The sequence below is a fragment of the Coenobita brevimanus genome, chromosome 67 (assembly GCF_032717465.1).
Source record: "Coenobita brevimanus isolate Jiangsu-jjx chromosome 67, ASM3271746v2, whole genome shotgun sequence".
In the NCBI taxonomy this organism is placed as follows: domain Eukaryota; kingdom Metazoa; phylum Arthropoda; class Malacostraca; order Decapoda; family Coenobitidae; genus Coenobita; species Coenobita brevimanus.
In genome coordinates, this window is record NC_137020.1 from 31,868,285 (window position 1) to 31,889,206 (window position 20,922).

General features: G+C 38.3%; 1 protein-coding gene across 1 annotated transcript; it reads left to right on the forward strand.

Moving 5' to 3' along the window:
- The first annotated feature begins 672 nt into the window (after nucleotides 1-672).
- On the forward strand, nucleotides 673-20,922 carry Ist1 (increased sodium tolerance 1-like protein). Its single transcript, XM_080276948.1, has 9 exons — nucleotides 673-934; nucleotides 2,289-2,413; nucleotides 3,553-3,685; nucleotides 4,360-4,503; nucleotides 5,029-5,232; nucleotides 8,937-9,674; nucleotides 12,605-12,766; nucleotides 15,499-15,720; nucleotides 17,047-20,922. Exons 1-9 carry the CDS (start codon nucleotides 791-793, stop codon nucleotides 17,239-17,241), a joined length of 2,067 nt encoding a protein of 688 aa, XP_080133074.1. The 5' UTR covers nucleotides 673-790; the 3' UTR covers nucleotides 17,242-20,922.

Sequence of the window (20,922 nt, forward strand, 5' to 3'; positions counted from 1 at the left end):
ACTGTACAGTGATGCTTTCATGGACACTACAAGATACAGCCTACTGTACTGTATTTAGGATTCATGTTTTAAAAGCATGGAGATTTTAGCTAACTACAGCATAGAAGAAAAAATATACATATTTATAGATAGGTAGATAGATATAGATATATAAATGCACTTTAATTTTTACCGGATAGTATAGTATGTAGCTATAAAAGTCTTGTAAACATACATCAGTACTGTATTAAACCTAAAATGTTCATCATTGTAAATGTAAATCCCACACCAAGAAAGAACTTGTGGTAACAAGAAAAATGAGATAATATATGTGATTGATGTGGAAGTATTTTGAAAGTCGTGGCAAGAATGGAAGAGACATTTTTCAAGAGGATTACTAAGCACTGAACATTTTTTTCCAAAGTTTCCCTTAAAAATTATTCGTTTTCTTTTATTTTAAAAAAATAGGTAAAACTATCTAGTCTCAACACCAGAACTGTTTTGTTTTAGCAATGACAGGAAAGAATAGACATTGATATATGTAACCATTTTATTAGGTTTCCTCACCAGACTTCAGTTGCTTTGAAAGGAGTAATATGAATCCTGCAACTTCAATATAAGATTAAAGACCAAAATTGGAGATGACATAAGGACATCATTCATTTCTTCAGTTGCTATCGTATGAGTCAGTAAACAAGTCACGGGGGTGTTGGTCACCTCTAATCCCGGATATTACCTGTGCCAGCTGAGTGATAAACTCCGTTGCCTCGCAAGCGCTGTTACGAGAGCTGCTACTGTTTAAATCCCTGCCATGTTCGCCTCAGGCCCAAATTATACCAAGCTGAAGACAAACTTACGTCTGGCCATCAACAGACTAAAGTTGCTGGAGAAGAAAAAGACAGAGTTGGCCCAGAAGGCGAGGAAAGAGATTGCTGACTACCTCACCACGGGCAAGGTAACAACTGTTGTGATGTTATTGTCAGGAGTATTTGTAAAGATGAACAAATTAATTTTTTCAGTATAGAGAGAGATTTCCTGACATTTCATCAAAATACATTTATTTATGGGTCATTTCCCCCCTCGTGTTAGCTAAGCAACACCACCTTCATGCACTAATGAAAAGTGGCTCATTATGGTAGAATAAAATCGGTCAATTTTTGGTAGTTCACATTACCTGATCCATGAAGTCTGACACAACCATGTTGTGGACCACATTATTTTGAATCAATTCCACTATAAACTTGGTTTTGGAAATGTATATTTAATGAGAAAATCCTATATTTAATTACATCGGATCTCTGCTGACATCTGCCAGTAGCCGGCCATATGTAATGTTCCTAACGCGCATTTTTCAATTAAGTTTCCTGTTGCTTTGTCATGAGATATACTGACATGTCCAGTCGGAGTGATGGTTGGTAAATAGTGCAGCCAGTCGGAGAGACCGTCGATCAACATTTCCGCAGGTGACCTGGCCACTTTTTTAAATACCTCAAAATAGGTATATTTTGCTTTGGGTAGGCCTAATCTCCAAAACAAGTGGTGTCCAAAAAAAAATGGAGCTGAAATTCTTTGAAATCACACTAAAATCAACCAGAAAAAATATATTTTGTTTTGAAGTTGAGTGATGTGAACTACTGAAAATTGACCCTAAAATCTTGTAGATCTTTTCACAGATATTGAAATGTTGGTAAATTTTGGTAATTACACCCACTGGCAACTTAGGAACACTGAAATTAGTTCTGTATGTTCATTACGTAACCAGTTGTAAACAGTTTCTCCTCTATGTCACAAACACTTTATGTAGATAGTAAATAAATTTGGGGGGGGGAGAGATTCCAGCCCCTATTTCAATCAGTTACTGAATTGAAATATGACTAAAGTGATGTGATATTTCCAGATTTCCTATTGTAATGAAGTGTTGACAGGATCCTTCGTTATTTTTTGTAGATTAATGTATATAGTGCTTTTTTTGTTTTTAAAAAGGTCCAAAAATAAGGGGTTCCATTATTTACTTCATGCTGTGTATATGATAAATATTATGGAATATGAACTGTTTTAATTTAATGGCTGAGACTTATTTTGCCCATGCATCATATTTTAATGGATATCTTGTGATGTATATAAAGATTTGCTTTATAATCGCACCTAAGCTACCTTCATCATCACATGGTCGTGTGATTTGCTTTATAATCACACCATGAATAACGAACACTATTAACTCAGAGTATTGTTTTGGCGTTAGTTTTGCCTAATGTACATATTAGTTTGCACGTTGCTATTAGTCCAACCTAACCCGACCTTGTCATTAGATTGAGCGTGCAAAGATCCGCGTGGAGCACATCATCCGGGAGGATTACCTGGTGGAGGCCATGGAGGTCACTGAGATGTACTGTGACCTTCTCCTGGCACGATATGGCCTCATACAGCAGATGAAGTGAGATGCACATTTGTTATTATTATTTTTATTATTGTTATTGTTATTATTATGCTTTTTTTTATTGCAGGTACAGGTATTATAATAATAATAATAATAATAATAATAATTATTATTATTATTATTATGGTTATTATTGTTGATGTTGTTTCAATACACACTTCGTTCGGCACCCATTCCACCAAATTTATGGTTACTAACATGTAGTTATTATATTTCTTTGGCCTTATGTAGAAGAAGTGAACCATGCATTTTGTTTTTATACTGTACTGTACTTATTCCACCCCATTTATTGTTACTTGTGTTTGTAGTTTGTTTCTCTTGCTCCGTACAGCAGATGAAATGTAAGAGAGAGAGAGAAATTTATTTTTATTTGATACTTAAGCTATTCCACCATATGTATAATTATTTGCCTGTAGTAATTATGCTTTGTAAATGGATGCAACAGATAAATTGAAGGATACATTTATAGATTAATTTTTTTATATGGTAGCTATTGCACTAAATTGATACTTTCTCATATGATACTTTTTTGGCCTTATATGACATGTAAAATGAACTCCATTAAAATGCTTTTGCTCTCCCACCATATTTATTGTTACTTGGTTGTAGTTAATACTGTATAATAATTTCATTGTCCAGGTATGGTATTATAAAACTAATATTTATGGTACTGATTGCAGTGTATGTTACAACATCCACTAATACTGGTGTTGTATATAAAGATGACCCCATTAAAAGCTGATCCCTGGGTCATTTTTCTGGTTTGGAAAGCTGACCTGCTGAGTAGAAAATTGACCCCTTCAATTAAATATTTCAAATCTGGTATAACTTTCTTGTCTTCCATGCTGTATAGGAAGGAATAAAATACAGTAGAAGAAATGTATAGCACAGGTATTGTCAACCCCTTGAATGTTTTTGCTGTCATTTTTCGTAGTTTATTCTTGTTGCTGCCAGATGATTTTATTCAGCATATTAAAGGCATTTTGTAGTGGAGGGGTTTATTGAACTGTATCTAACCCTTCCCCTTCAAAAAGTCTGTCCTAAGCTGAGTAAAATTATCATGATATGCCAAAAATAAAATAAACAAGACAACCCTGTGCTCAGTGGTTAATGAGTGTTGCAATCTATAACCACAGAGATCTGGATGAGGGGTTGGCTGAAGCAATATCCTCGTTGATCTGGGCTGCACCACGGCTTCAAACAGATGTGGCTGAGCTCAAGATTATTGCAGATCAACTAACACTCAAGTACGGCAAACCCTATGGTCAGGTAAGTCTCGTTCGGTGCAAGTCACTCTATATTAATCACTGTTTTGCTCAATGCTATTTTTATGTTCTTCACGATGTCCCCACCATGCAGTCCAGATTAGAAATGTGGGAAGTTGGGTTATGATAATGATGATATATCTCCAAGCATAAAATCCGTGCACCATTACTACAGTATGGTAATGTTCAACAAACTTAGTCAGAGCAGTTGATGGTCAACCTCCAAGACATTGCAGTGTTGTGTTTGATCTCTGACTTTTCAATAATTTTAACTGACATGTTATAAATTACAAGGTGTGAATGTTGCGCATACTGTGTCTTCCACTCTTCTGGTACTTTGAGTATTACCTTATTTATTAAAGTAGCATTTCTCACGTAATATTCAGCATTGTGGGAGTGTATCTAATTATACTGGATTGCAGGTTGTCATTGAAGATTGCATTGTTGTGCATAGTGTTACATTTTCAAAGGACACTTTCTCGGGAACATGTATCCAGAGTTTGGCATTACCTTGCCTTAAACTCCAGTATTTCTGCTGTAATGTGTCCAGGCATCTTAAGATGAACAGATCTAGATATATAACTCATTTATTTAACCTTTTTTATGGAGAAACAGACTTTGCTACCTGCAGCTTTTCCTTTTTCCATTTGAAACAAGTTTTTGCCTCTCCTTGTGCAGGCGTGTCGTGAGCAGCAGGTTGAGACAGTGAGTGAGCGTCTAATCCACAAGCTGAGTGTGCAGGCACCTCCAAAGGTACTGGTGGAGCGGTACCTCATTGAGATTGCCAAAAACTACAATGTGGAGTATGAGCCAGATCCACAGGTAATATGTTTTGAGCTTGGAGTTTGTAGCAGCAGTAGTAGTAATAGTAATAGCTGTTGTCATTTCTGTGGTAGTAATAGTAGGAGTAGTGGTTGTTGTTGTTGGAGGGAGTTTATAGAGGGCAATAAACTGTCATGTGAGGGTGGTAGTGCATGTAAAGGTAGGGAAGAAACTTTGTGATAATTTTATTTTTAATGGAAGTGTAAGACGGATATTTTCATGAGTGTTACTTTGTGCCGATGGTGCAGCCCACCATCCATCTTGTGGGAGACAGTGGGGGAATTGAGAGATGTTTTTATATCTGGTTTGCTCTGCTATTGGGGTATATCAGTGGCCTTGTTAAGATTTCCCTGGTGGACTGCAAGCAACCAACCACTTTAGCTGGGTGCTCCCTGAGTTTTGTTCCGGTTATGTTGAAGAATTATTTATGTTGTAAAAATGAGGCACATGTGGGTGAGCAATTGATGCTGATGTAATTACCAGTGATATCCAAAACATTGCTTGACCTGACCCTTTCTTACTCAGGTGATGCGAGAAGATGATTGGAACAAGGACCCGCTCATAAGTCTTGATGAGAAAAACAATCTGGGTAACAATGATGGAGGAGCAACAGGAGGCGGTGGAGGTGGAGGTGGCATGAACATCCCACCCATGGGTTTTGTTGGATACCCACCACAGCCCATGCCACAGCAGCCATTCTCATATCCAATGCCGGTGAGACACTGTTTTGTGATGGGGTGGCCTGGTTTTTCACTTGCTTTGCTTTCATTTGAAGTGGCATTTTGCATACAGTACCACTGTATAGGTTTGGGTTACTATGGATGTTTGCTTCTTCACAGAGCTGTACCTGCATTGCATGGGTTGTTAAAATTGTATTCATGTATTTCTTGATTTTGTACTTTAATTATTGTTTGTGTTGTGCATAATTTGCTTGCATTTTATATGTTTCACATCTTCAGCCTGATTGATATCCTGATTAATGCCAGACAAATTTTTAATGATGCAGCTTTTGTGATGAAGCTAAAATTTTTAAAGACTTGATTGATGAGTGAATGGATATATGTCTGATTTCATGGGGCATTGTGTTTAAGCTTTTTCATTATGTGTTTTGATTTTTCTATACTGTATTTGAATACTACACACTCATTCAAAGTAAAGGGAATTTAGGTTAGAGTGATGATTTTGTTGAGCCATATAATGCATGATGTGAATGCTTTCCTTATTCTGTAATTAGCTTCTGAAAGGTACAGCAGTTTATATTTAGACTCAGTTGACACTTTGTATATAATTTAAATGTTCTGTAAGTTGTGTCTTCATATACTTTTCCCTGTATTTCATGCATGATTTAAAGCAGTTTGCAGTCTTTGAGATCTTACAGGGATGTAATGACTGTTCCTAAAGGTAATTCCCATTTAATATATGAATTTTTTCCTCACCCCATCATTAGTTGGGAAAGTCAAGATGATGATGATGATGATGACAGATTTTGTATAATAGTGAAATAATAGTACCAGAATCTTATATACATACATACATACACACACACACACATGTACACACACACACACACACACACACACACACACACACACACACACACACACACACACACACACACACACACACACACACATATATATATATACAGTAACCCCTCCAATATCCGGATCAATAGAGCCATAGGTAGGTCCGGATAGTGGTCCTGTCCGGATATTGGGCCCCAGCTTATGGACTAATACTTATGGACCCTAACTCTGAAAAACACCTATACAACTCCCTCTGGACATGCATTGCACCTATTTAAGACCCAAATCACACCAATAAGGGACATAAAAGACTGAAATAAATGCAAAAGAACCATAAAATGAGGTTTTAGAGGTGAGTTTATACAATATTAAACATTCTGGGTACTTACAAGTCCCTTGGTCTTGGACTGGTTTGAACCGCCAGTTTGCAGTCCACAGTTAATCCTCTGCACTCTAAATTCTAATTTCTTAACACTGCACAACACTGTAAATTCCTGTGTGTTCTAGTGGCAAGGTATTGCAGTTTATTCACTGTTTATTCACAAAAAACAAGCACCTGTGACTTGCACTGTTATGAGTATCTGCTCTCCATCGGAGTTAAGCTGTGACTGTTGATGTTGGTGGGGTAACAGAGTTGCCAGATCGCAACAGCCACATTACCAATCTCCTCAACTTTCATTGTCAAATATAACTTTTCATTACCAAATTCGTAAAGCTAGCATATATTCTTCACTAATTATATATACAAGTGGAAATACATGTAATCACTCTCCTTATAACTAACACCATGTTGATTATTTTCACACTATGTAGGGTAGCAGATTAATCAGAGAGAGCAAACAATCCACCATCTCCATCCTGTGTATCCTCATACATGTGAAAAATCCATTTGGTAATGCATTATTCTAATTCATTACCAAACGAATTTTTCATTACCAAATTGGCCCACACTTGGTAATGAAAAATACCAAATGGCAACCCTGACAGGGGAGGGGGGAGGGGGAGGAAGGAAGGGGTGAAGGGACCATGGTGTAACAGCTGTTTGGCGCCAGGCGGGAATTTCAAATTATGGGAGGGAAAAAAGTCAGATTTTTTTCGAATTTTTTGCGGTTTTTGGCCCATTTTGGGAATATTGGATCCCAGGAGGATTATGTCCGGTTAGTGGGGATGTTCGGATATTGGGGGTTTGGATATTAGAGGGATTACTGTATATATATATATATATATATATATATATATATATATATACACATCCATCCATCATCCAATCCTGTGTTGCCCCTGAGATATGTAGAAGCCCAGGGCTAGGCAAGTTGGTACTGGCATTCAAGATGTTAAACTGTATATTTATAATCCTGAGAAGTAGACAACTGTAAGATCATTTTATGTACCGGTACTTCAGTGTTTGGCTGGCATGGTGTCACTTCATCAGTTTGGTCGTGGTGTATTTCATGATTTAGCCAAGTCCATGTAAATGTAATTGTGAACATAGTTGATTTTAAAAGTTATGGTATTCATGCATTAAGTTGATTCAGAGTATTATTTCTCTTCGTTTTAAAATCTTTTTCTTAATTAACTGTTTCTTGGTTATTATTGAAACTGAGAGTTACTTAATGATGTGACACTGTAAATGCTTGGCGGTGGTTTTGGGCATTTGTTGTTATGTATGCCTGTTGCTTTTGATGTTCTTTATGCCTGTTGCTTTTGATTTACTCATTTTGCATTTTCCCTCTCAAGCGTGACCTGTTCTTACCCTAACAAGCCTGAGCACTTTTATCTGCACTCATGCTAAGTATGATGATACCAAGAACTCCATTCTTAGCTGCATGTGGCTCAGTGTAGTGCTTGACCATCACACATGGGTAAGCTGCTGTGTTTTATCTTTCAGCCTGATTAGTAGTAACCAGTACTTCATGCATCCTAGGAAGTTCAGTGACAAATTTCTCTGGATGTAACAGGGTGTGAATAAACTTACAGGCATTGATGTGTGGGAACACTTTTGATATTACAGTGATTTTATATTTTTGCATGATGCTGATAGTTGGGGCACAGATCACTTGATGTGGTACTGCTTTCAGGTGACTCTACACATATTAATAGGCTAAATGGTTTCATAAAATCCAGAAAACCATGTATAATGTTGGGTAGTAGCCATATATTCAGTCATTGTTTGGTGGTATAGCGAGTTAAGGCATTCCAACTGGATGTTAGCCATAAAGGTCTTCCATCCAAGAAGTGGTTGTGGTTCATTGCTCACATTAATGCCACTCAGCAACTGGTCATTGTTGCCTTCAATGTCTGGACTGAGTAGCTTCCTCCCCTACCCTTCTGCTTCATATATCCACCTTTCCTTGTTACAGTGTCATCAGTTATTTAGTGTTGGTGTACCTTGGCTCCCCCCCTTTTTCTTTTGGTCCTTATGAGGGGGGAACCAAAAATTCCCGGAATGTATCAGTTGCACAGGGAAAAGAAATAATTCCCCGTTGTGCTGGTAGGCACTACTTGTATGCAGTCTTGTGAATCATTCTGCTATGTGGCATTGCACTGAGAGGGTTGAGTCCGTATTTCTGCAGTTTCATCTGTAAAGGGCACGTGATGATACAGTTAATGGAAATTATTAAAATTAAGAGCAATTACACCATCTCCAGTGGAGTGGAGATACTCCAAGGTAAGCATTGCTCAGCTTTATCTGCACTGTATTGTTCATTTGTATTTCATTCTGATGATTTGTTCAAAATAAGGCAGTGATAATGATATAAAAAAAAAAAAAATGACACATACAATTTTCTGATTTTGCTTGTTAATAATGACATTTGATGACAGTAAGTGCTGAATACATTAAGGAGACATGGAGTGATAGTGGCTATGAAGACATTAATTAGACCAGCTGCTCTGTGCCAGGTGCAGCCTCCTCCCCTCACACCACAGAGCCCACCACAACCACCCCAGCATGGCCACACCACCACTACTGGCACCCCTGGGAGCTCCACCCAGTCTCCTCTGGGCCTGCCATCCATCCTCCTTACCAACCCCCAGTCCCTCACCAACTGCTTTGATGAGTTCTGTGAGGTTGTGGAGAAGCACAAGCCTGATGTCATAGTTGTGAGTGAGACCTGGTTCTCTGAGACTCGGCCTGCATCAAATTATGTGCCAGTGGGGTATAAGGTGTTTCATGACGATCGTGAGGGACGAGGTGGAGGGGCAGCAGTGTATGCAAAGGAGGAGATGCAGCCACGTGAGGTGAAGCTTAAGGCGCCCCCGGAGCTGGAGTGTGTTTGGGTAGAGGTTTGCGGGGGAACATTTGTGATGTGTGGGCTGTACCATCCGCCCAGGGCACCCACTGGGCCACTCCTTATGGACCAAGTTGTCAACTCTGTCATTGACATCCGTACACGCAATCCCTCAGTCGGTATTGCCATTGCTGGGGACTTTAACAATCTCCAACAAGGCCGTCTGTGCTCCTGCCTGGACATGACCAACTTAGTACAAGAGCCAACCCACGGCAACTCTGTCATTGATCTGGTGCTCACTGACCGGCCTCAACTGTACCAGAAACCATTCCTCCTGCCTCCCATTGGCCGCAGTCAGCACAGCTGTGTTCTTGTTAAACCTTCGCCCAGCCTGACAGCCATTGGACTACAAATGGTACTGTGAATGTCATGACTTTTTGTTTTTTTCACTTGTAACTTAAAGACTGAGATAAGTTGTATTTGAACAGGTGTTGGCTTCCCTTAGCTGTTTTTCATAAGTTTGCATATTTGGAGTTCTGCTTCCAAGCTCTGTTTATAGTACCTAAAATGCTCATTTTGCATTTTACATCAATTAGCTAACTCAAGAGTCCCTAGTGTGATGAGGCATGCAAAATCCTGAGTGAGTTGTGATGTACAGCATGGTTTTGCATATACAGGGTCCCTATTAAGACTCTCTTTATAGATATGTATGTAAGTACACCATTACTTCACTGAAAGGGATAGGGGCTGAATGGACATGTTTTATAGGTTTTGTGTCACATTGATGTATGTATTAATGTATGCAGATTTAAGTGGACACATGGAATTAAGAGTGCTTGTCAAGTTGTATGCACATGTAGGCTGAGATGGTTTGGACATGTGGAGAGAATGAGTGAGATTAATTGCTTGAAGCACTACATAGACACGAACATGGAATGGTCAGCCGCAACTGGCAGGTAATGGAAAACATGAAGTGCAGTCCTAAAAAAGGATTCCAGGATTAGTGGACTTAACAAGAATACTGCAGGAGATTGTGCAGCTTGAAAAACAGCCATCAGGTGAAGGTAAAGGCTCACCCATTCAGTTATAGAGTACTGCCTTACAAAAATGTATATATTTAAATGATGAGAACATTTATGCTCCTTGTATTACAACATTGTTAATTTAGTTTAGAGTTTAGGTAATTGTGGGCTAGCTTAGTGTGGCATACTTGCATAATTTATGAAGTTAAGCCATTGTTCTGGTGTTTTATATTCTGTTGACATTTTTCGTGTGGTGATAGGTCACCTATGACATCTTTGTATTGTACTTTATAACATTTCTTGGTAAAATTTAGTTGTTTTTTAATTTATAGCTGTTGCACAGCCAGTGTATATTCTAAACTATCATGATATAGTGCTGACTTCTTAGTCTCTCATGTTTACTGTGTAGTTATATTTTTTTCAGGTAGTGGATAGAGATTAAGAAGCCTTCCCATGCATGGTGTGGTGGCACTGCACACTTTCACACATCACTTTTTGTGCTCTCATACTGAACACTGTTATGAGATACACTGCGTTTGTCTCCTTCAGAACTAGTGCAGTGGTGTTACGGTGATATTTTAACGACATATTGGTGGGTCTGATATAAGAGCAGTGATGGCTGTTGTAAAAAAAAATTCACAGTCAGACTATTCCCTGCCACATCAGGGATCAGACTCACACTCATACAGTCAGCAGTCCAATCCTCTAACCACTTGACCAACTTCTGTTGTACTTCATTAATTGTAGTCTTTTCTAATGCAGTGTATCTGTTTTACAGTCATTTATAATTTTATGTAGGTCTTTTTGCCAGGTTCATGTGGAGTGATGGAACACAGCTGTTAGTGTGTGCATAGATATTTGAGTAATTTTGTCCCTACTCTTCCATCACCCTTCTCTGCTTCACTGCTGCCATAAATCTCACAATTATTCTACTCTGCCCTCACTGTTTTGTTGTCCTTCACACCACTATCTTACTCAGACACGCACTTTGCTCCTACACACAAACAGGCCTTTGATGTTACCTTAACCAAAGATCCCTGGGAGTGCCATGATGAAGGAGCAATCACATTACACAACTGTTTCAGGATTTTCGTTAGTGGTAGATGGAGCCACTCACCATCCACTCACTCGATGTAGTGCTGCACTTGGGTGACTGCCCTTTCTTCTCTTCCTTCCTTCCTTCTTGCTGTGCCTTTATTTCCTTCATTCTTTCCTCTTCCTTCTACCTATGGGTGACTTTACACTTCGTCTTCTGTCTTTCATTCCTCCATTCTTTCCTCTTCCTTCTGCCTATGAGTGACTCAACAGTGAATGACAAGCCAGATGATTTCCTGTACACCAGGAAACCTTATACTATGCTGTGTGGTAACCATATAACCAAATCATGGTGCCTGGTGCTTTAGTGGGTAATTATGGTGCTCCAACTGGAGTGAGCTGGTGCAGGTTTATATCCAAGGGGTGGGTGGGGTTTATTGCTCATGTAATGCCACTCAGGGATGAGTGGGGCTGATCACTCTCATCTTAAACGTCAGGACCAACTTGCCCATTCCCAGGCTTCAACGCTTCTGACGGGGCGACACAGGATTAGAGGATGGATGGATTAAAAGCATAAGAACTATTTCTGCCTTGAGGATTTTCATAGCATTAAATGCTTATGAAGTCTGCAATTTTATAAATTCAAGAAACAATATATCAAGTACTGTACATTCATACTTAATAAGCTTACTTATGCGTGGCAGTGCAACATGTAAACAGTCTGTGTGTGAGAGAGTGGGTAGGACCATATGAAAAAGAAGAAAGGGGAGGGGAAAGGAAATGGAGTACTGTATATTTGAGGTAAGGTGAGTGGAATTGCAATTTGCTTTGAAAATTGCCCAGCCAGTGAACTCTAGTGGGGTTGACATCCAGTTGAGCCAGGAGCCTCTTGAACCAGGCACTTTCTTAGATTTTTATATTCAGGTTACCTGAAGGGGAAACAGTAGCAGTGTTGTTGTTAATGTTAACAATGCCGTTACTGATATTATAGTATTCCATTGTGTGTATGTATGTGTAATATATATATATATATATATGTATAAACTTATTTTATGTGGCATAGGAGGCTTTGTATCATTGCTTGCCTTGCAGTTTATTTTGCATATTATACCTTAGCATTCTCTCTTGTTGTTTATTTTGTATTAATATTGACTTAGTTTACATCAGTGACATATAGAGGATACTGATGTAAAATATGCAGAATGCAGTACATTGCTGAGGAAAAGGCTGTTACAAAATCTCCAAAGCCACTTTGAATGTGACCCTTAATATGTTGCACATGTTGCAGAATCCACAGGGTGGAATGATGGAGCTGAACCTACCCAACGTCCCTGGGCAAGCCCCTCTGCCCCACCCCGGCAAAGTCCCTTTCAACATCCCCCCGTCAGGACCCCCACCCCCAGACCCCCAGGCTGACCCCCTCCCACCCAAGATCAGCAACAACATGGAGGTGGGAAAATTTTAGTGTTTTTCTGAGTCTTGTAGAACCACTAGGGATTTTGGCTGGTCATCTTCCCTTTAATGCAGTGAAAATGTGGTGACAAAAAATATAATGTTGAATGTGTCATGTTTTTGTTGTTTTAAATGAATATGCAATAAATGTTGTTGATGAATGGATGTTCTTGTTGTCAGATGTGCATGTTGAAGTTTGGTGTTTAAACCTTTGCAAACCTCATCGAGACTGTTGAAAAGACGTGTATGTTGCAAGGTGTTGAGATGCATATGTACAGGATGGTCTGTATATTGTCTTCCCTAAACACACACCTGGTTGTGACTTTTAATTTGGGACAGGCTCTGCCTGCTGGTGTGAGAAGCCGACATTTTGGCCGCTTCATGAAATCAGCCATGCAAACAGTAAATGTAGTAAGAAATAATAAGTACCGTATATATGTAAGTAATAAATAGGTAAATAAACTATGTAAGGCATGAAAAGGATAATGGGAAATAGAAATTAATGCAAAGTAGATACCGGTAATTTTGACTGAACCACTTCCATAATACGCAGGAATACATCTGCCATTGTTGCAGTGACCTCAGCTGTATCAGGACTTGAATCCAGTGGACTACAGGCTAGAGTTTCCCTATTCTTGCAGTCCACCATCCTCCTGCGGAGGGATAGGCAAGGCAGCACACCTGCGTGGTTTTGTTGGTGTTAACCGTGTGAAGGTATCTCTTTAGTTTCTTGAAATTATTGCTTGCTGATGCAGTCACTGAAAAGACTTGTAGTTGTATCGCTGATTCCTTTCTTTTGAGTAAAAAAGCAGATACTGGTAATGTCAAGGATGGAAAGGGATTATGGGAAATAGAAAATAACCCAGGATAGACAGTAATTCACCAGGTAATGGCGAAGGATGCATAATATATGGATCACCCTGTATACATTAGAGGTGAATGAAGAGTACATTTTGAAGGTGGTGGGGAAGAATCAAGCATTGGTGGTGTGTTGGCAAATCTTCAGCCTGAGGATGTCTTTCCCTTGCTCTTGCTAATATATGAACAGAGAAATATTAGCTTGCTGATCACTTTTCTTGCAGCATCACTGCTAATTCTGTTGCACATTGACTTTGCTTGTGTAACACCTTATTTGGATTATGGAGTTAATTTATTTGAATTAAATGGATATAAGTGCTTGCATAGTACCATAGTTGCAGTATTATTAATTTAAAAGTTCTACTATCATTAGCATTTCTGTAAAGTAGATACTGTATTGTTGTAAACTGCACATCATAATTTCTTTTTAAAAATATATACTGTACTCTATTGTTTTAAACTGATCTGTTAAGATACATTTTTTGAAAAAAGTTGATATATTTTATGAAGAATTCTTTTACCATTATTCCATCCATCCATCATCATCCAATCTTACATTGCCCCATGAGGAGCGTAGGAGCCCGGGGCTAGGCAGTTGGTCCTGACATCATTATTCATATAGCAAAATAAGTTTTTCTTGCACTGTGGAGCATACTTCATCCCATCTGTAGTTTAAAAAAAAAAGAGGCCTGAATGATGATGATGATGATGATTGTATTGACAGATCAGTTCAAGCAATGTATGTGTTAATGTTTTACAGTATGTCCTTGTTATATATCAGTGATGTGTTCAAAATTATTTCAGCTACAGTATTTCCAAATGAAAAGTACTGTACTGTACTGTGCCTTGAGGAAAACAGACAAATTGGACTATATCTAGCAGTGGAATATTAATTGCAAAATTTTCTGTAATCTGATGTGGATTAAAAAAAAAAAAAAAAGGACATAACAAGGACTTTCTAAATTATGTATATTAGCACATTTGCACTATATCTTATAAAGTATTGGCCAAGACTCCCTCCCTTATGCTTTTAGCTAAATCTTGAACGAATTTACTTAATCGATTACTTGGTATGAGTTATTAGGATAGTTAAAATATGTAGCATTGTTGAGGGAATACATAGGCAGAATAGCAGAAGAAAATTGGTGTTATTATAGAGTAGGGATGAATATATGTGAGTGAGGTGGAGAAGTAAAGTGAGGATAGTTTCAGTAGTGACAGACAGCAGACAGGAATTCAGCTGTGAAAATGAGATATTGATTACGAGAATGTATGCGAGTAAGGTGGGGAGGTAGGATGAGGATGGTTTCAGTAGCAGCAGACAGCAGGCAGAAATCCGAACAGTGAACTTTGAGGTAAGCATTTTTGTATACAGCATCAGCATTTGTTGGAAAAGTGGCATAGCAAGAAGAGTGGACTCTCTAATAATTATGCTTGGCCACCCAGTATTTTTCAGGGAATATCTGTGGCCCACTGGAGATTCCTCTTTGGACCACCCCATTAGTAGGTGTGGCCATTCCATTTTTTAAAAAATCCCCGGCAACTAGAAGTGTCAGAGCAGGCAGAACACCATACAGTGATCTTTGAGGTTAGCATTGGCAGACAGATAGCATAATAGTAGTAGACAATAGCCAGGATCAGAGGTAAGCAGTGCTGTTGATAAACGGTAGTGGCAAACAGCCGGCAGGACTTTGGACAGCAACAAACTAAGAGGTTAGCTGTATTGTGGCAGGACTTCAGACAGCAAACACTTAGGTCAGCATTGATTCCCATTCCCCTGATAGAATGTTGGTAGTGGGAGTAGAGCAAAGTGGGATGACAGTATTCCCCCCAGCTCCTCCACTCCTTCATGGTTCCCTCACCCCTCAATAGAATGTTGGCGGTGGGAGTGGAGCGAAGTGGGATGATGGCATGATCCCCCCCGGCTCCTCCCCCCCTCCTGAGTACTCCTCCTTCATTCCGTCGGGCCACACCAGCAACACTGTCCCCAATGCACCCTACCCCAGCATGCCCCCACCTGCAGCATACAATCAGCTGCCCCCAACACGACCACAATTCCCGCCTGACCTTAATACTGGCGCGGCCAATCTTCAGGTAGTTTCTAAGTGCTGATTTATATTTTTATTGCTTTCATTGTTTCTCTGTGTCACATACTTGCTTGGGTGATTTTTTTTATTGCTCTGTATGTTTTGCCATTACTCATTTGCATTGGTTGAAAATTCCATCGGTTACCAGTACTAGATTTAAGTTGGTTACATTCTTTGATATATGTACAGTATTTGTTGAACAGTGCAGCTCATATCTGTGATTGTGTTTTACTATGTTTGCCAGAGATGCCTGCCTGTATAGATGTTTTTTTAAGCCCTTTGACTGCAGCTACAGTACAGTGTATATCCCTGAAGATCAGGAAAAAGCATTAGCTAGATATTTCCTGCCTGTCATAAGAGGCAGTTAAAACAGGTAGGAATGAGAGACTGGCTACCTGAACTCCTTCTAGTTGATGTAAGGTTGCTATAATCCCATCCTTAACATTTGTGCAAGCAGCCTTGTAGTTCTTCAACATGTAAAAGGAGAGATATCATATTTAGGACTTGTATCAGATATGAGTCATGTTCCAGAGAGATTACAAAGAGCCAAATTGTACATCTCCTTATCCCATCTAACAGTGAGGAATAGGATTAGGATAGCAGTGATGATGATCTGTCATTTTTATTCAGATCAAGCTACCCTGTAACCTAGTTTCATGACAGTCCACTGACACTTATCAAGAAATTCTCATATGGTTTATTTATTATATTGAGGTAATGTATTTTAGTACCTTTATTAACCACCAAATTTAAGTAAATTATGACCATTGGTAAGGCTGAGTATTCTGACCCCTTGTAACAGCTTTTGTGCTTGCTGCTTTAGCTTTTAATTTAACTTAGAAACAAGCTGTGCTTATACTAATGGTTTTTGTAGGCAATTGACTTGTTTGTGTGCCTGTTAGTTGTTGCAAACTAATGTGCAAAGAAAACTAAAGGTAAAAATTACTGTTTACTGAAATTGCTAGGCTTATGACAGTGGAATGTCAGAGATGTTAAAAACATTATATGGTGCAGAATTAGTGTTTCCATCTCAAGAATTTGAAGTATCTTAGTCTTTGTCACTGAATATTTTTTATTTTCTGTATTACCAGTACAGTAATATACATTCCAAATCCAGTTTAACTTTTGTCTTTAAGTTGTAGGAATCAGATATATATAATTCTCGTTTACTGTTCATTTTTAAAAATCATCTGTTTGCTCTATTACCAGTTTTTCACTAACATGAAATTATTTTCACATTAACAGGAAATTTTAATTATGCTTGTATGTTACGTATTTATATTATTTATTGTCATTATCAGGAAATAATGGACATTTTTATCCGATATAACAGGATGGTGATCAGCCCAAGCCAGCCCCTCGTTCAAAGTTTGAGGGTGGTGGAGCAGCGGACTTTGCCCTGCCAGACCTCCCCAGTGTGCCAGACCTGCCTGGTGGTGGTACACTGACTGACCCAAGCAACCAGCAGGATGATATAGACTTTGATGACCTCACCAAGCGATTTGAAGACCTAAAGAAGAAGAAGTAAAGATAGGCCAGTGTACTGTGTGGTTAATTATAAGATTATTACAGAGGGAGAACTTGTTAAGAAATAAAAGTAGGCCAATATATATTTACAGTAGTTAAAGAATGTTGGTAGAGGGAGGGTTTATTACTAAGTAAAACAAGGTGGCCAATATATATTTACAGTAGTTATAGAATGTTGCCTAAGGGAGAGTGTGAGAGTGGTGGAGTGGCTGACTTTGCCCAGACCTGCCTGGTGGTGTCACGCTGACAAACTCAAGCAGCCAACAAGATTATATAGATTTGAATAACCACACTAAGAGATTTGATGACCTGGAGAAAAAGAAGTAAAAGATACGAGGCCAATAAAGGATAACTATGTAGTGTCCTAAGAGATTGAGTTTAAGAAGTAAAGGTAGGCTGTAGAATATTGGAAGAGGAGTGAATGTTAAGAAAGTAAATTTGGGGGGCCAGTATAGGAATATGATAGCTATGGAATGTTGCAAGGGGGAGAGCTTTTTTTTGAGTTGGAAGTTATGTATTTGGTGATTTCACAGAGGTTTTAAGATCTCAAGGAAAAACGAAGAGTTAAGAGGCCAATATGTGATTTATGGTACAGTGGCAATAGATTGTTAAGAGGGAGAGTACTGAGTTGAAATTTAAGTAGTATGGTAGTGAAGGGTTTTGACAATTGCATGAAAGTAATGGACATAATGGGCTGAAGTTACTGAGATTGACTTATAACCTTTACAGCCCAGACACATCTTATCAGAGCTGAATAAGATCAACTAGCATTAACCAGGTTAATATTTCAACACCTCAGGAAGAAGAGGGTGGGAGAATTAAAAGAGCTGTAAGTGCTGTTAATTTATAGTCTTGTAGGAGTATTGTAGCCTGGGATGTAGGTGTCTGGTGGGAAATGGTTGTATTTTGTAGAGATTTACCCATTATATCTTGTTTACTTTTCCTCCTGTGCTTTAAAATCCATCACCGACTTAATATTTTAAAGTTACCTGTTTAGCTTTTTCTTGTTTTGCGGTTTTACTATTACTTGGCCGAATAAATATCACCCTTTTACCGAGACTCAATTTTGAGGATACAACAGTTACAATGTTAATTTTCTGTAATCTGTTTGACAGTTGATGTGGGTTCAGTAGTTAGCTAGAATTCATCCATGATCTATTTAGGTTCTGTTTCTGATGTAAGAGTTGTCCATTTGTGCCTTCTGTTTCAGTTTTGGTATCTGCAGTATTGTGTTTGCTTTAGCTGTTATTAATTTCATATATATACTGGACCATAAACACCCCCTCCTTTGTGTTTCTTTTTGAGCACCGAGTTTTTTTTTTTTCTTCCCATAGCCTAAGATTTTTAAGGATTTTTTTTTTCTGTCATCTCCTTTCTCGCTGATATATTTATTTAATCAACATCATTCAAGGTTTGTGAAGGAGAAACTATGTAGAATATGGTGTGCATGCTCAGTGTGTGAATGAGTGAGTGAAAGGTGACATTGTAGTAGTATTGACACATCATTGGGTGAGTGAAAGGTGACACTGTAGTGGTATTGACACATCTATTGTATGATTGTGTAGCTTGTTTTGTTTTTACAGCCAGATTTTTATTATTGATTGTGTTCTTGAGACGTAAGAATTTCTCTGCTTAGTATGGTAGTTTAGTAATCCCAGTCAGGGTTTTCACATCACTAACTGCTCTTGTCAGGTTAGTTTTTGAGATGAGACTATGGTTATCTTAACTGTTAGTTTATTTTCCAATTCATGGAAGCTGAAGTTTGACAGTTATGAAGGTCACAGAAATTACCTTAAAAAAGTTTTGTTTTTGTGGTTTTAAAATTACATTTTAACTTTGCATAGTTGAAGAATTATGTATAGTATATCTATTTTGATTATCACTGGACAGAACTTTCCCCCTATATCCCCCCCCCCCCCCCCAAAAAAAAAAAAAATCCAGCTATATTCCACACAAAGATTTGAAGGAAGACAAGTAGCCACTAACCTAGGAATAAGATTTTTTTTGTGCAGTGAGTACGAATGATTCAAAATGGCACAATTACAGCATTGTATTGCAGTAAATTATGAGCCAGTATTTTCATAATACCATAATTTTCTTATGTATCATATAAATTAAATATGAAGTGTTGTATCTAATGGTGATGTTAAAGTCTCCCATATATCCATGGGTGGAAGGTGTGATGAACCGTCCATATTGCTTGAACAGAAGGTGGAGATACGTGAATGTTAACAGCCACTCTCATATTACCTCCTTCAGAGTGTATGGGTTTGAGGCGTGGCTGTAATGTCTTCTGAGGTTTGGCAAAAAAGTTTTGAGCCTAACTAGGAGGAGAATATACTACAGCTTTAATAAACTATATATATAGTTACTGCTGCATTTTTTTTTCTTGCTTACAAAGTGAACTGCAAGAAGTATGTAAATGACAATGAAGTCATATCTGCTGTCAAGACATTCTTGGACTTGCAAATTTCATTTTACCAGCAGGATACTTCTTTCACCATGTTGCGTCTGGCCCACCCAACTTTCACAACTTGTAGCCAATGATCGGGCTTTGTACTGGATTTTGGCACTAGGTTCTTATTGTTCTTACCAGCAGGATTCAGGCACTACATCATTATTGATCAAAGTGTGGGGGCCACAGAGGAGACTATGTTGAAAGCTTAATGCCAGCCAATTCCATAGACTAAGTTTGCCTGAGTTAGACTTGGAGCTTTTCAGCCAATGCTATATCTTATTGTGGGATGTATGTGTTTGGATGATTTCCTCATTGTGTACATGAATAAATGAAGTAGATAATTGCTTATTACTAACAGTGCTTGTTGTTACTTTTGTAATATGTACTTGGGTAATATGTACCAGATAGCACTTCCATCTGCCACATTGTAATACCAGCAGATATCATAAACAGTCATCATCTGTCCTGCACTAGTTAACCATGACGTAACAGGCACGAACAACACATCATCGTCTCACATCAGCACTTAATGGAGGTCATTTAGAGTGTAGGGTTGTTAAGGGTGCTTGCTTGGCCATATAATAATGTGCCTTCTCTCAGATAATTTAGATGATAATGTAATTAGACATGAACTAATGAAAATCTGCCCTACCCCCTTTTTTCATTGACCTCCACTTTGGCCTAAATATGTTTTGCATAAGGCCAGTAAAGCTTTTATAATGACAGGAGAGAATAATGGTACACATGATTACCTATAAGAAAATTCACTGTTCCTGAAATTAATATAATCTTTAAGCTCACATACAACATAAGTTGCTTTTGTACAGACAGAACTAAACAGCATATGCCATGATCAAATAAATGGAAGTCAATTATATCTGGTATTTTACTAATATGATGGCACCTTTGAGAGAGTGTGGCAACACTTCAATATATTTCCTTTTTCAGTATAAATTTCATTTTACTTGAATGCAGTAACTCTCACCAGACTAGACCTCGCACTACATTTTACACTGAAATTATCAGAAATTACTTATATAATTAGGACTGTGCTGGATATGCACGAGTTCATCCAGACATCCAAGTATAATTTTTGTTTTTTAAGCTTCATAACTTATCATTTCTTTCTACATTATAAACAACCACAGGTACTGTGTACAGCATCATATTAATATGCATATACTGTATACATTAGTTACACTTGTGTTTCAGACTGGTGCTTTA